This window comes from Pelodiscus sinensis, chromosome 10 (assembly GCF_052426305.1).
Source record: "Pelodiscus sinensis isolate ZL-2025 chromosome 10, ASM5242630v1, whole genome shotgun sequence".
Taxonomy (NCBI): Eukaryota; Metazoa; Chordata; order Testudines; family Trionychidae; genus Pelodiscus; species Pelodiscus sinensis.
In genome coordinates, this window is record NC_143061.1 from 11,732,421 (window position 1) to 11,747,063 (window position 14,643).

The 14,643-nt window shown below is 44.4% G+C and overlaps 1 protein-coding gene across 1 annotated transcript in view; it reads left to right on the plus strand.

The window, feature by feature from the left end:
• Window positions 1–14,643, plus strand: part of ZMAT3 (zinc finger matrin-type 3) — a 29,996-nt gene that overhangs the window by 1,537 nt on the left and 13,816 nt on the right. Inside the window, exon 2 of the mRNA XM_006138508.5 lies at window positions 11,625–11,956. Coding sequence (XP_006138570.3) covers window positions 11,681–11,956 — 276 coding nt within the window. The 5' untranslated portion in view covers window positions 11,625–11,680. The remainder of the gene's footprint in view (window positions 1–11,624; window positions 11,957–14,643) is intronic.

The following is a 14,643-nucleotide window of genomic DNA, read 5'->3' on the forward strand; positions in this document are numbered from 1 at the left end:
CCTGTGGCACATACAGGAGGAAGAATACTGCAGCCCATAATTATGTGTAGCAATGGGCATGACTGTGACCCATGAGGCATTCTGTCTTCCTGGGGACCTGCAGCTCCAAGCTTTCCACTCCAGGTTGTTTTCAAGGCTCAACTGAGCCCTTATTGAAATAGGGCAGAGTATGATTTTTCTTACAAGATCTAAAAATCAAAAAGGAGTTGTATAAAAAGTGTAATCTAGGTCAAATTACAAAAGATGCATGTAAGCAAGTAACACAAGTATGCAGGGGCAAGATTAGAAAGGCAAAGGCACAAAACGAGCTCAATCTAGCTAGAGACATAAAGGGTAACAAGAAAAGAGTCTACAAATATATTAGAAACAAGAAGAAGACCGAGGACAGGGTAGGTCCACTACTCAGGGAGGAGGGAAAAACAATAACAGTAAACTTGGAAATGGCAGAAGTGCTTAACAACTTCTTTATTTCAGTTTTTACCAGGAAGATTGATGGTGATGGGATGACTAACATAGTGAATGCTAGTGGAAATGGGGGTAGATTTAGTAGTTAAAAAAAAAGTTAAAAATTACTTAGAAAAGTTAGATGTCTTCAAGTAACCAGAGCCTGATGTAATGCATCCTAGAATACTCAAGGAATTGATGGAGGAGGTATCTGAGCCTTTAGCTATCATCTTTGAAAAATCATAGAAGTCGAGAGAGATTTCAGAGGACTGGAAAAGGGCAAATATAGTGCCCATCTATACAAACTGAAATAAGAACAGTCCAGGAAACTACAGACCAGTCAGCTTAACTTCTGTGCCAGGAAAGAGAATGGAACAAATAATTAAGGAATTCACCTGCAAACATCTGGAAGATAATAAAGTGATAGGTAACAGCCAGCATGGATTTATAAAGAACAAATCATGTCAAACCAACCTGATAGCTTTCTTTGATAGGATAACAAGTCCTGTGGATAAGGGGAAAGCAGTGAATGTGGTATGCCTAGACTTTAGTAAGGCATTTGATACGGTCTCACATTATCTTCATATCAATAAACTAGGGAAATACAACCTAGATGGGGCTACTATAAGGTGGGTGCATAACTGGCTGGATAACTGTTCTCAGAGAGTAGTTATTAATGATTTACAGTCATGCTGGAAGAGCATGACAAGTAGGGTTATGCAGGCATCACTTTGCATTGATTAGGCCTCAACTGAAGTATTAAGTCCAGTTCTGGGCACCACATTTCAAGAAAAACCTGGAGAAACTGGAGAAGGTCCAGAGAAGAGCAGCCAAAACGATATAGAAAACATGACCTACGAGGGAAGACTGAAAGAACTGGGTTTGTTTAGTTTGGAAAAGAGAAGACTGAGAGGGGTCATGATAGTAGTTTTCAAGTATCTAAAAGGAAAGTATCTATAAGGAGAAGGAAGAAAAATTATACTCCTTGAACTCTGGTGATAGGACAAGAAGCAATGGGCTTAAATTGATTCTATGATTCTATGATTCTATGAAATTAGAATCATGCTTAAAGTTAATTACATACTGTTTCTCAAATAAGGTCATGTCATATTTTTTCCTACACATTGTAATACTGTGTATGATAGCCAGAGTTCATGAAAGTAATAACACTTCTTTCACAAGACACAGCAGATAGGGCTTGCTTCTCATTTACTCTAAAGCTACTTTAGATTGTGCTTGCTATGTAAAGTAGGCTTAAAGTGAGGGTAAACTATATTTACATCTAATGTAAGGTCACTTTTCATTGCCAGAATGGTGTTAAGTGCTTTCACTGCAAATGAAAATCAGCCTATTATGTATAACAAAGTATTAATACAAATTTGTTGGCAGGTCCAGGTACCTAAATGTGAAACTACATTAATTTATTGGTCCAAATTGTGATACCATTGATCACAAATGAATAACTCTTTGTTCCACCTGTCATTCCATTGAAATTAATGGGAATAACTGCTGAGTACAGTACTATTAAATATGAGCAAGGAGGGGCTGTATTTGTCCCAGAGTTAATATAATTAAACCCTGAGCTGAAACCATGGTAAACTATACTGGTGGTTAGAAAAAAATATAGTACATATTTTTTGACTCAATTATTAAGATATTTATAGAGAGAAGAATTTATTTATAAAATTAAAACCAGTGTGCAACACTTTGGCTATGTCTAGACTGCATTGCTTTTTTTGGGATACCAGAGGTATCCCGGAAAAGCAACGCTATGTCCAAGGAATGAAAAAGCAGACGTGCTCTTTTGTCATCCCTGTAAACCTCGTTCTACATGCAATAAGGGATGTGTCGAAAGAGCACTTTCTTTCAACATTTGGCGCTGTGAAGACGTGCCAAATTTCAAAAGAGCCTCTTTCAAAAGTAAATCAGAAAAAGATACACAATTTACATACCGCAAATTACATTTCTTTTTCCAATTTAACATTGCAGTGTAGACCTAGCCTTTGCAGGACTGTGCCCTCAAACAATAAGGATTGTTCTTATCATTGAGATAATGAAAAGAGTAAATATAAACAAATTTTAAAAATGAGAAGCAACACTCATGTGAGTAATAGCTGTGCATAAAGGGTCATAATCTACTCCTAAGACTGTACAGAACATTTTATGGTAGTATACTGTATTATTCTGAAACAAAATGTCATATAATTCAAGATTGTGCTGTAAAAGGATACAAACCAAAGGGCAATGTTAAGGCTGTAAGAGCAACCTTAATTGTGTAATTTCCTTACAGTTCTCTTAACATAGTTTTGGGTGCAATTATATTAAAATTCAGACACTGTGCTGAGAAGGGATGAAATGTTAATGAATCTTCAGTTCTGTGAGCTCTGAGCAATCTTTATTCCTGGAGCAAAACATTCCTGAGCCGAGACTTCAAAGCATGATGTATTTATCATTTTCATTGACTTAACAGTGATATGATTTTCTTCCATTTCCTGAAGTCATTGCTGTTACAGACATTTCATATGAGCGGATGTTATATTAAGGCATTGTACTGACATTGCACTGACTTGTACTGACATTGTTTTACCAATCACATTTTAATACTATAATTTGATTATTATTTGCTTGCAGTGTCAATATGATAATATAAAAATTGGTCTGTTTCTTAAGACAGTCCACGTTCAAATGCTCCTTTGAGTGGAAGTGACAGGACTCCCTGGGAGAAATTCTGATGTAATTAAAATTGATGGAAGTTTTGCCTTTGACTTTAATGAGGCAAGGATTTCACTTCCTGGGTTTTGCCTATAAGGTCAAAGAGCACACCCACAAATGGTAGACTACATCTTTATGTGTGGGTCATCTCTGTTGGGTAGTTCAACCATCACCTTATCTATACCAATACAGACGCTGTACCAGTGCTACAGATTCATGGCCTTGGAAGCTATTGAACCCTGTGGCTTTTCTGTGATCTCTCTATTGGTGCTGGGTGATACCCAGACTGCCTTTCCCCTTGCTGTAGCATCTCCGTTTCCTGAATATGGAGACCACTGTGGTTTAACGGTGCTTGCCAGGTGTCATATTCCACCTTTTCTGGGAACAAGTTTGAGAAAGCTGTGCTTAATATAAGTCCAGGAGTATTTGGACATTAGTGGAATCCTGGATAGTTCTCATTTTAGGTATTTTTCAGGCTCATGAATTACCTCCTACTGGTTTTAAACTACGGTCATGTAGCCCCCAAGGAGATTACCTAGATTCCTGGGGCTCTGTCTGCTGGCAGTTCAGGGAGAGGCACACTGTCCCTGGTAGGGAGGGGGAGCCAAGGCAAGCTCAGAGTTTGCCAGCAACCAATAGGAAGTGAGATGCCCCTCCTGGAGAGTTCAGGAGAGGGGAGAAGCCATTTTTTTGGAGGAAGTCTGCAGCCAGCCAGGGCAAGGGCAGGGCTGGCTGTGTGGGGAGCTGGTAAGCCCCAGGCCTGCATGCAGGGTTCCTCCTGAGAACTGGCCTCTAGGGACCCAAAAGCAAGATCCTTCAGCTGGGCTTTTCCTTTCTCCACTCCTGATTCCCAGTTTGCAGAATTTGATGGGAAACTTCCCCAGCCAGGCTGAGTTAGCCCCCAGCTCCCTAGGTGAGACCAGTCAGCACATGGTCAGCTCTGCTCTGTCTGCTAGTTCAGGTTTGTGGCCTGCTGTGTGTGTGTGTCTGGACGCTGGGCTAGGAGACTACAGTTTGGATTTTAGTACAGTTGTGTAATCTGCCCCTTGAGCCCTGCACCCCTTTGTGGTGAGGGGAAATCCTGGCACCGAAGCAGCCTGATTCCCATCTGAAGAGGATCCTTGCTAGCAGACATTAGCCCTCTGCAGTGACTGAGGAGTCCGGCGTCATCTCTGAACCTGAGGATCGTTCATGGAGTTTGTGAGTGCACCATCTTTTAGTCAGTCAGTTTGGAATTTGTTTTGGGGACTCCCGGAACTGTGTCCTCAAGCCAGGGAGTAAGGGTTTGGGGATTTTATAACCTGCTGCATATTAAACCTGTGGAGGGATTTACTACCTTTCCCGCTTGTGAGTCCTTTGGGCTGTACTGAACCCAGTCAGCCACACTGCTAAACCGCTGCAGAGAAGAATTTTGTGGTCATAGGTCAAGAGCTCCAACGAAGGACGCGTACCAACGGGACACTAATCTTACATTTGCTACATCAAGTCATGTGATGGGAGCAAGTCACAGGTATTAGTAGCATGGGCACCCGTGAACCTAAAAATAGTGTTTTACCCAGTTATGTTATATTTAACTCCTGTTTAATGTAATTATTGTGTTGAATATATTGTATGTGTTTGTGTTATTTCTTGGAAGTCTTCAACTATCTGGCAAGTAAGTGGGGATTACCCTGTGGTTAGAATTTTCCTCCCAAGCTGCCCTAGTGACCATGCCAGGAAGGAGTGAGGGGGGTGTAGGCACCGCCAAATAAATTCATAGGGAAAAATAAAGAGGATACACCCTACTGAGTGGGTGGCAGGATCCAGAAGAACCCAGACCTGTCCATCAAAACCTGTAAGCAGATTGGCATTAAAGAAGGTAACCGGGTGGAAAGGGGGCGCTACAGTCAGTTTGTCATTTTGGTTGTGGTGGATTTCTTCACATCTTTTGATATGAGTGACCATGTTTGCTGCTTTGACAGCTAAGGAACATAGGCAGAATGTCTGGAGCTGCTCTGCAGAAAGGAGTCAGTCCATGGTGAAGAGATTTGAAATGCTTTATCCTTCAAAGGCCTCTTTATCACCTATGTCAGGGGTTCCCAAACTTTTTGACATGGGGACCAGTAAATCCATTCACTAACTTTTGGAGGACTGGTAACGTTCATTTGCATATTTGCATATTCATTAATCAAATGATGAATATTCAAATAAATTGTTTCTGGTCCTCCCAAAACCCCCAGTGCCAGCTTTAGTAAAGCTTTTGATATGGTCATCCACAATATTCTTGCCAGCAAGTTAAGGAATATGGATTGGATATATGGACTGTAAGACAGCCAGAAAGCTGGTTAGACCAGGGTTTCCCAAACTTTTTACTTTTTTTTCAGTACTGTTTTTTGCAGCCCAAAAATATAAACACATAAAAACAAACTGAGAAAATACCAGACCTATAACATGTCTGGTATTTTCTCTTTAGGTAAGTTGTATTATTACTAGATGTATCAGTTTGTAGTTTCGAGCTGCCTGGCTGGTAAATTTGCTCAGGCTGCATGAGTGTGTCTACCAGCCAGACAGTTCGCAACTACTCGAGGGTGTGTGAGTGTGGGGGGGGGAGGAACAATAGAATCCCGGGGCCGGACTAACTCGTGCTTTGTGGGGAAGGGGGGCAGTGCCCCGAGATCTACGTAACATATGGCTGGGTCAGTCCTGCTCCCTGCAGGCCAATTCATTCCCCCCCCCCCGCTCCCTGCGCTGCGCCTCTGGCCAGCCCCACTTCCCCCAACCCCCTCCCGGGCAGCCAGTACTCCCCCGCTTCTCCTCCCAATCTCCCTTGGCCAGCCCCGCTTCCTACGTCCAGCCCTCCTTCCGGCGGCCGCTTCTCCCCCCCCCCATCTTCCCCAGCCAGCTCCCTGCCCCCGACTTTGCGCCCCCCAGCAGCCCTGCTTCTACCAGCCTCTCAATCTCCCCAGCCTGCCCCGATTCCCCTGTCCAGTGCTGCTTCCGGTGGCCGGCTCTCCCCTCCTCCTCTTCCTCCCTCGAGGCATACCGGGGAGATCGACAAATGCCTTTGATGACAACCGCGGAGCGTCCAGACTACAGCGCTGAGCCGACAAACAGCTGATCAGCGCAGCGCAGCAGCCATTTTAATTTAAATGAAGCAGCGATTATTTAAATTGTGGCTTCATTTGGGTATGTCTAGTAAACTAATCTACATGGCTCTGGCGACAGAGCCATGTAGTCCAGACATATCCTCTGTGTTGCTCTGCTCACCCCAACTCTGAGCCTGGACCAGAGAGACCAGAGCTTCTGACCCAGCAGGACAGGAAGGCGAGGAGCCTTACAGGGCAGGAAGGCAGGCATCAGGGGCTTAGTCAGCATTTTGGGGGACAACCCCAAAGGGACTTCTGTGATCCAACCCATCACACTTCCCTCTTGGTGTCTTTTAGAACAACCTGTTCCCTCTAATTGCTACTTTTCCATCCATTCCCTTATTTCCTCTTTAGCATCTACATTGATCAATCTCAAATATGTTTCAGTTGTTAATTTTCGTGAAGTTCTTTGAGTTTGTTTAGATCTGCAGAACTAAAACATTCAAAGAACTTTATTTTCTACCCATTTCCAAAGAGGTGTATATGTGTGGTTCATTTATGTTTTTCCCTCCGTTAGTCCCTAGAACAGTGATCCCCAACCTTTTTGGGTAGCGGGTGCCATGCGGGGCTGCCGGACCGCCTGGGAGCAGGGACGGGGCTGTGCAAGCGCCACGCGCCCGGGGGGCTGCGCATGTGCTGCATGCCTCGGGGTCGCACATGCGCCGCGGCTGCGCATGCACTGTGCCCCCAGGGCCAGCACCGGGATGTGCCGCGCGCCCGGGTTGGGGGCCGCACATGTGCTGGGTGCCCGGGGGTGGGGCTGCGCATGCGCCGTGCTCCTGGGGGTGGCGGTAGGCGGGTGCGCATAAATGCCCCGGCAGGTGCCATGGCGCCCACGGGCACCGCGTTGGGGACCACTGCCTAGAAATACTCAAAAAACTTTAAAGCAATATTGCTGAATGGAACTTGAGCTTTGGTTATACAGCTGGTTCCTTTATAGGCCCAGGGATCTTCTTACAAGAATCCTGTTGCAGGACTGAAGTCTGTGTGCAAAAGCAACAACAAAAATGCATAGGGATAACATTTTCAAAAGTGCCTTCATGGGTCAGGCGTCTAAATCCCATTTTCAAAAGCGACTTAGACTTCAGTCCTAGGAACCATTCACTTTCCGTAAGACATAAGATTCCCACAGGCTAGAATTTGAAAAGTATTTAGGCTAGGGATGTGAAAGGTTAACTGTTGGGGGCTGGAGCAGCTCCCCGCCTGCTGCAGCAGGGGGCTGTTCTAGCTCCACTAGGCCCACTGTGGACAGGGGCTGCTCTGGCTGCCTGGAGCAGCCACTGTCCACGGCAAGCCTGGGGGAGCTGTAGGCATGGGCTGCTTCGGCTGGGCTGGAGCAACCCCTTCCTGAGGCAGCGGGAGTAGGAGACTGCTCCAGCCCTGCCGCGGTGGGCTGAGGGGTGGCTTCGGTCCAGCTGGGCCAGAGCAGCCCTCCTGCCTATCCCCTTTTTAATTGGTTCAACATCATGTTTAACCGGTTGACCAATTAAATGGGATTTTACATCCCTAATTTAGGCACCTACAGATGCAGATAGATGCCTCAGGGGATTTTCAGAAGTGTCTAAGCAGGTTAGATGCTGACTTTATATTGTTTTAAGCAGGAGGTCAGTACCTAATTTCCTTAGGTGCTTTTAGAAATCCTATGAGGCCTTCATGTGCATCATTAGGTGCCTAAATATCTTTGAAATCTGGTCTTCAGGATAGTATCCTCAAAGGTATTAATACCTCTCTGGTTCTTAAGCCCAGATCCTAAGTCATGTTTCAAAATGGGACTTAGGCACCTAGGATACTTTTGAAAATGTTATCAGCAAAATAAATTTAGGATTGTCTGTTTTGAAAAGTAAAGGTTAGTCCATGTACTAAATCACTTTTGCTTAAATGTAGCACAAATTTGGCACCCCAGAATGGAATTTTAGCTTGATACGATTTGCAATGGCCAAGATATCAAATTCTTTTTATTGTTAAGCGAGGATATAATGAGAAGCTAATACAGGTTGAACCTTTCTAGTCCAGCACCCTCAGGACCTGACTGGTGCCAAACAGAGAATTTGCCAGACCATGGAAAATTTGCCATTGACCATAGGTCGATATTGTCTAGCAGCATTACCAACACTTCCACTGCTTACTGGACTCTTAGAAGACATTTATGGGTCAGTTAGTGTTCTGTGCTGTTATTTAGCTCTGAGAGCAAGGACTGGTGGCTGTGAACAAATTTTATGGGACCGCAAGAAACTTGGCTACACCCATGATAAGTGGACATCTGGCTAACTAAAATCATGACAAACCCCAGATATTGTCAGACCAGAGAGTATCAGACTAGAGAAGTTCAACCTGTATAATCTTAACGAAAGTGGCTCTGCCTTGATTGACACTAGTACTTCTACTTTGCAGTAACCTAACAATGTTCATCCCAAGGTTTCAGCACGATTTGCAAACATCAATTAATTAAGCCACTTAAAGCTTCTCATTAGAAATTTGAGAGTGCTCCTAAGACTTGATTTGATTGAGAAATAAAACGGGTAAGAGCTAATAGGAGATAATCTCCCAAACCTAAGAAAATATGAAATAATTTTAATATTGCATTGTATTTTGTACAATCCAACAGCAGCAGAGACGATATCCAAATGCTTTCAAAAGCAAATGCCTCAGGAAAAGGATAGGTATTACATGGAATGAAATGATAACAATTGAGGATATTTGTCAAAGTTCCACAACTTTTTAAAGCCAAAGTTATCCAGAAGAGAAGATGGAAATATCTGGGACGTATTAAGAATGAAGCCAGAGCATCTGCAGTGGCAGGGGTATGATTGGACAGCTGGAGGAACACACAAGAGAGGCAGAAAGAATTTCTCCATCAAACACTAGAGAGAGGGATGACTTATGAGCTTTAACATAGGGGCATGCTAAGAGAAGCCCGGGATAGACAGAAGGCAGGGTCTTGTTCATGCGCTGATGTTCAAGAGTGTAAGAGGTATTCAGATACTTGCTGTGGCAAAGCTCTGGCTGTGTCCCAAGGGTCCTGTGCTTCCTGGTGGTTAGTGTTTGCCTCAGAGGCTCACTGCGACCCTCCACACAGCCGCTGGCCCTTTAACTAGAGGCAAAGGTCACAGCCTACTGAGCTATCCTCATCATAGGTTAGTACATGGCTACTTAACTTGCGGCCCGGGAGCCACATGTGGCCTGCGGCCCATTTGTTTTCAGCCCACAGTGCGGTTTGGGTTTACATGGGGCTCAAAACGCAGCCGACAGGTGAGATCCTTTGAACATGGCCTCCACTGGGAACATGCTCCACAAATTCCTGGACTGTCATTGCTCATTAAAAGTCCTGTCATATGGGTGGAAAATCGGGTAAATATTGCATTTTATTAATATCAGCAGAAATGACTTAAATGGGGCCTGCATGTTGTGTAGTCTTGCCTTAATCTTTGTATTCATGCCGGTCAGTGTGAAATACGCTATTTGCATATATTTGCATATATATTTGCATGTATATGCAACTTAAGTTGCGGCCCTTGGTATATTCTGTGAGTATCATTGTGGCCCCTAGGGCTTCCAAAGTTGAGTAGCCCTGGGCTAGTACATAGTTTGGGGTGAAACTCCTCCATAGTTCTGGTCCCTCCCTCACAGGGACAAACACTGTAGTGGTGTGGGGAGGGTTGGGAGGAACCCAGGCCTGCCCCCTATTCTGGGTTCCAGCCCATGGATCCTAAGGGAGTGGCAACTAGCAGAGTTTTCTCCATTTCCAATCTTTGTAGCTTTTCCCTGGGCCACTTCCCCAAACAATCCCTCCGAGTACCTACTCCCTAATACCTGAGCAATCCTTTCTGTTCCTCCACAGCACTTTACCAAACTCACAGTCCTTATTCTCAGAGCACCTCCTCATTATCAGTCCTTGGCCTTTCTTCTACCCTTTCTGATGGGAAGCCATTTAAACTGGTCCCAGCAGGACTTAATTATCTGCAGGTGCTCTGATTTAGGGATGTGAAGGAATAGTCGACTAGCTGCTTCCCCACCCCCTAGCTGCCTCTGTCAAATAGAGGCAGCAGGGGGAAGGGGGGAGAAGAAGAGGGGGTATTTCAAAATGGCAGCACCACATGGAGCCCGGGATCAGCTGGGGTCTCCCTAGCTTATTCCAGGCTCTGTGTGGTGCTGCTACTTTGAAATGCTGCTGACTCCGGGCTGCACGCGGAGCTTTTGCCTTTGAAGTGTAGCAACAGCCCTAGGGTGGAGGCGCCCTATCAACTAATTGAATAGTCGATGCAAAATGCATCGACTATTCGATTAGTCAATTACCTTATATTTAACATCCTTGCTCTGATTAGCCTGCTGCTTCAGGCAAGCTCTTAATTGGCCCCAGGTGCCTTCCCGCCTTGATTATGGGGTAGCCGTGCCTGGCCAGTTCACTCAGGGTACAGAAACATATTCACCCAGTTTCCTATATATTTGCCCTCCACCAAGCTACTGTAGCCAGCTGCCCTGGGTCTGCCACATTAGTAAGTGAAGGCACAGAGAAATTGTCTAAGGTCATATCGCAAGACAGTGGCAGAGCTGGGAGTGGAATCCAGAAGAGATGACTCCTGGTAGCTTGTTCTAACCAGAAGTCACCAGAGTCTCCCTGAGTGTTTTCATTTACTGGAGAAAAGTTAATTTTGATGCATCGACATTCTATAAAGGTTTTGTCTGGGGTTTACTATTCACAACACACACAACCACTTCCAAATGATTGACAAGGTACTAAGTAACAGATATTGCAAAAATGTCTTTGACTGTGAACTCTTTGGCACTGGGCCCACCACTTCTTGGATTTTGGGAAAGGACCTAATATTGCACTCGTTTGCCCTTGGAAGCACTGTTTCAATGGGCTTCTGCATGAGCTCCATGGTGAGCCACTATGCAAACAAATGTAGGCTCAGAGCCTCCTACGGTAACACAAATATGGCAGAATGATATTTTCTTGCATCTGGAAGCCCATGCTTGATGAGTTCTCATTTAGTTTGCTGCTCAGATATTATGAGTTCTTAGTAGTCCACTTAAATTTCCAGGAGGCTGTCATTGCCTCTATTAACAGCGAAACCTCATATTCTAATCAATGTCGTCTGACCTATAAAATATCGGGGGCTAGATTTACAGGCTCACTGCAGCAGCTTTGCGCCGCTCCAATGAAGCAGAGTCTATAAAGTCATCTTAACTGGCTAGTTAAACAGGGTTGATGGCTGCTTTGCATTGTTGGAGGGACACCAAGCAGCTGGAGTGAAACTGGCAAAGTTGGCACCGATCTTGGGCGTTCACACTGTGAAAAGGATGCCGTTTATTTGAGCCCATGTCTTTTTTTTTCTGGTTCAGAGCTGAAGAAGAGCCTTCCTCCTTCAACAGTAACATGCCCGCAGTCCTCTCAGCCAATGATTCTTTTGCAGCAGAAAGGACATCCTCCTCTTCCTCGCTCTGAGAAGCCTTCATCTCCTCCTATGTCAGTGGCCGCAAGGCCAAGAGCCAACTCACCACTGTCCCCGCAGAAACCTTTTGGACTGGGGCCGTCCTTGCAGCACTCACAAGAGGAGGAGTTTGCAAAGGGAGTGGAGCAGGATCCTGTGCTGGAGGAACTATGTAAGCCGCTGTGTTGTAAACTTTGCAATGTCACTCTGAATTCAGCACAGCAAGCCCAGGCTCATTACCAGGTGAGGAGACACACAGGAAGAAAGATATTTAGATTCATTGTTCCTGGGAGGCACCTCCCACATTTTCAGTATGAAACGAGATGTCGGGCAAGACTTATGAATCATGGGGCCTCACGCTGCCATAAGTGAGGGAGTCGTGCCCGGAGCTTCCTCCCCTTGTGGTCTCACTGCCAGAGGCAGGCAGGGTATGGAGGCAGATGAGGCTCCTCTTTTGGATCCCACCCTAGAAGGAGGGTTACTGATGCTACACAAGGTCTAAGAGTGGAGCTCTAATGAGTTACTTATCTTAGTTGTGCTTTAGGCTGGAGCTCATCATAGTTTTTTCATCAAAATTTAACCTCCCCCCGCATGAAGAATGTTGCCTTTTCGACTAAAATAACATTTTTAATGGAAAATTTTTATTTAAGTCGAAGTATTTCATCCCTCCCCCAGCAGAACCAGAAAGCAAAACCTGATTTTTTTTGTATAAATGCTTGATTTTCAAAATAGAAAATAATTTCACATGTTGTTTTTCAATTAAAAAAATACTGACCCTAGTGCTGACATGCCCTAACTTGCTTTACTCAAGGCCTTGAAAAGATGGAGGGTTAAAGAAGCTGTTTTAGGAGTTGAGGTTTGTTCTTTTTACCAAAATGTGTTGAATCATCTGCAATATTGCCAATTCCAAGTGTTCAGAAACCATACATCCTATAATGTTAAAAAAAGGAAAACTGAGATTCTCACATAATCGCCTAAATCAAGGAGCCAGGACTTTTAAGAAAAAACCCCAAATATCACGAGACTCATGATAAAATACTGAGAGTTGGAAGCCTTGCATCTTTTTCCACAAGTAGTCTTTGGCTACACAGGAAAGGTGGACAAATCTATTTAATAAACAAGTAGGGATGTATACAACAGTGGCCCTTGATCTTAATACAGTTTCACTCCTACTGCCATCATTTAATTTTCAGTTTAATCCTCTGCACTATAACCAAAAACCTTAGAGGCCAGGTTCTCCTCTACACTAGGCACATTTCCATTGTCCTAGCAGTGTAAAGAGGCTGTAAAACAGTCTGCCAATGTAATTTTCTCATCCTAGAACAGGGGTTCTCAATCTTTTTGGATTCACTCACTTGCTTTTTTAAACTTAGAGCCACTGCCTCCTTAAAAAACATGACTTTCCCAAGTAATCTAGATGGAACTGGGGCCATTAAATGTATTGATTCCAGTAAAAGGGATTTTACCGTGATTGATTACTGTCCATAAGCTAGGACTAGCCTAACATTTGAAAAGTATGTATTTTAGTTTCCACAATGCTTTCAGATCACCATTTCTCAATTTCAGCATCACAGAGTGCTAGTTGGCATTGTAACCCTGAGAACCAGGATGCAATACCATTCACTAGGCCTTGTTGCCCGTCCAGTAGATGGAGCAGCAACTGAGCTAAATCGGAGGGAATGGGATTGGAAGCCTGTGGGAGCACTATAAGGTGAATGAGAAGGCTCATCATACTCCGCCTCCCCCGCCCTGAAAGTCTGATTAGGTCCTAGTTGAGGAAGACTGTACTAGAAGTTTTCTTCAAACTGCCAGATTGGCATAAACGGCCCTTAGTTAAAATGAGAAATCTGGTACTAGATTCCCCCTTTAAAATGGAGGGGAAGAGGCGATTCCTCAGTTCAGCTAAGGCCAGCTAGGGTTGCCAGATGTCCAGTTTTCACACGGACAGTCCGTTATTTCTGGCCCCTGTCTGATAAAAAAAAACCCAGAAAATACCGGACATGTAAAATGTCTGGTATTTTCTGTTTTTCTTGGATGGAAGAATGTGGGGATCCCTGGCTGGTCTGGTGTGGATGGGAGGAAGCAAAGAGCGTGTGGATTTTTAAAGGCACAGTGACCTTTTTGTCCGTCTCCCCCTGTTCCCCCCTCCTTTTTTTTTTGCTCAATCAAATTTTTTTCCTGCCGTTTTCGGGATTTTTGGTGAAAGCATCTGGCAAGCCTAAGGCCAGCAAAAAGTTCTGATTTTCCTTCCAGTTCTAATTTTAAAAGATATTTTTTAAAAAATACTAATTACGCATCTTTTCTCCCATCGTGGCTGCTTTTAGCAGTGGATGCCAGTTTAGCAGGTGTATATCCTTGGGGTGTGGGAGGTGGGGGAATTAATTGAGCAGGCTCTCTTGAGACTGAGGAGTGCGCTCTGTGAAACACAGACAGCAGGGGGCACTATAAGGAGAAATCATTCCCTTTGCTCTTAGACCATGCCATACATCTGGTTCATTTGGACTTTCCTGGTCTTTGAGTAGGACTTGACTACACAAACTGGGGTGTGGTATATGCCAGACACCATTGGATTAGCCAGCTTCTCTATCTGGCTGCATATTTCTTTTGTTATGGTTCATGCTATGGGTCCCCAGAGATCCTCGCTCCTTCTGTGCTTCAGACTGGTAAGAACACCATCATATTGGAGACACAACTTCCAACAACTTCTAGATATCATAATTTGGGGTGGCTGGTCTAATAGTATTGAATTCACTGCTGCTTCCCAAGCCAAAGAGAGTGCCAGTTTACTGACCTTCTGGGTATGTTGCAATAGTTTCCATTTCATTTTTTCTGGAGGAGTGTACTGCACAGGGAGCGCTGAGCATCTTTCTATATTATTGGGATGGATTTTCAAAAAAAGCTTCTAATTTTTGCAGGCAGAATTCTGTAGT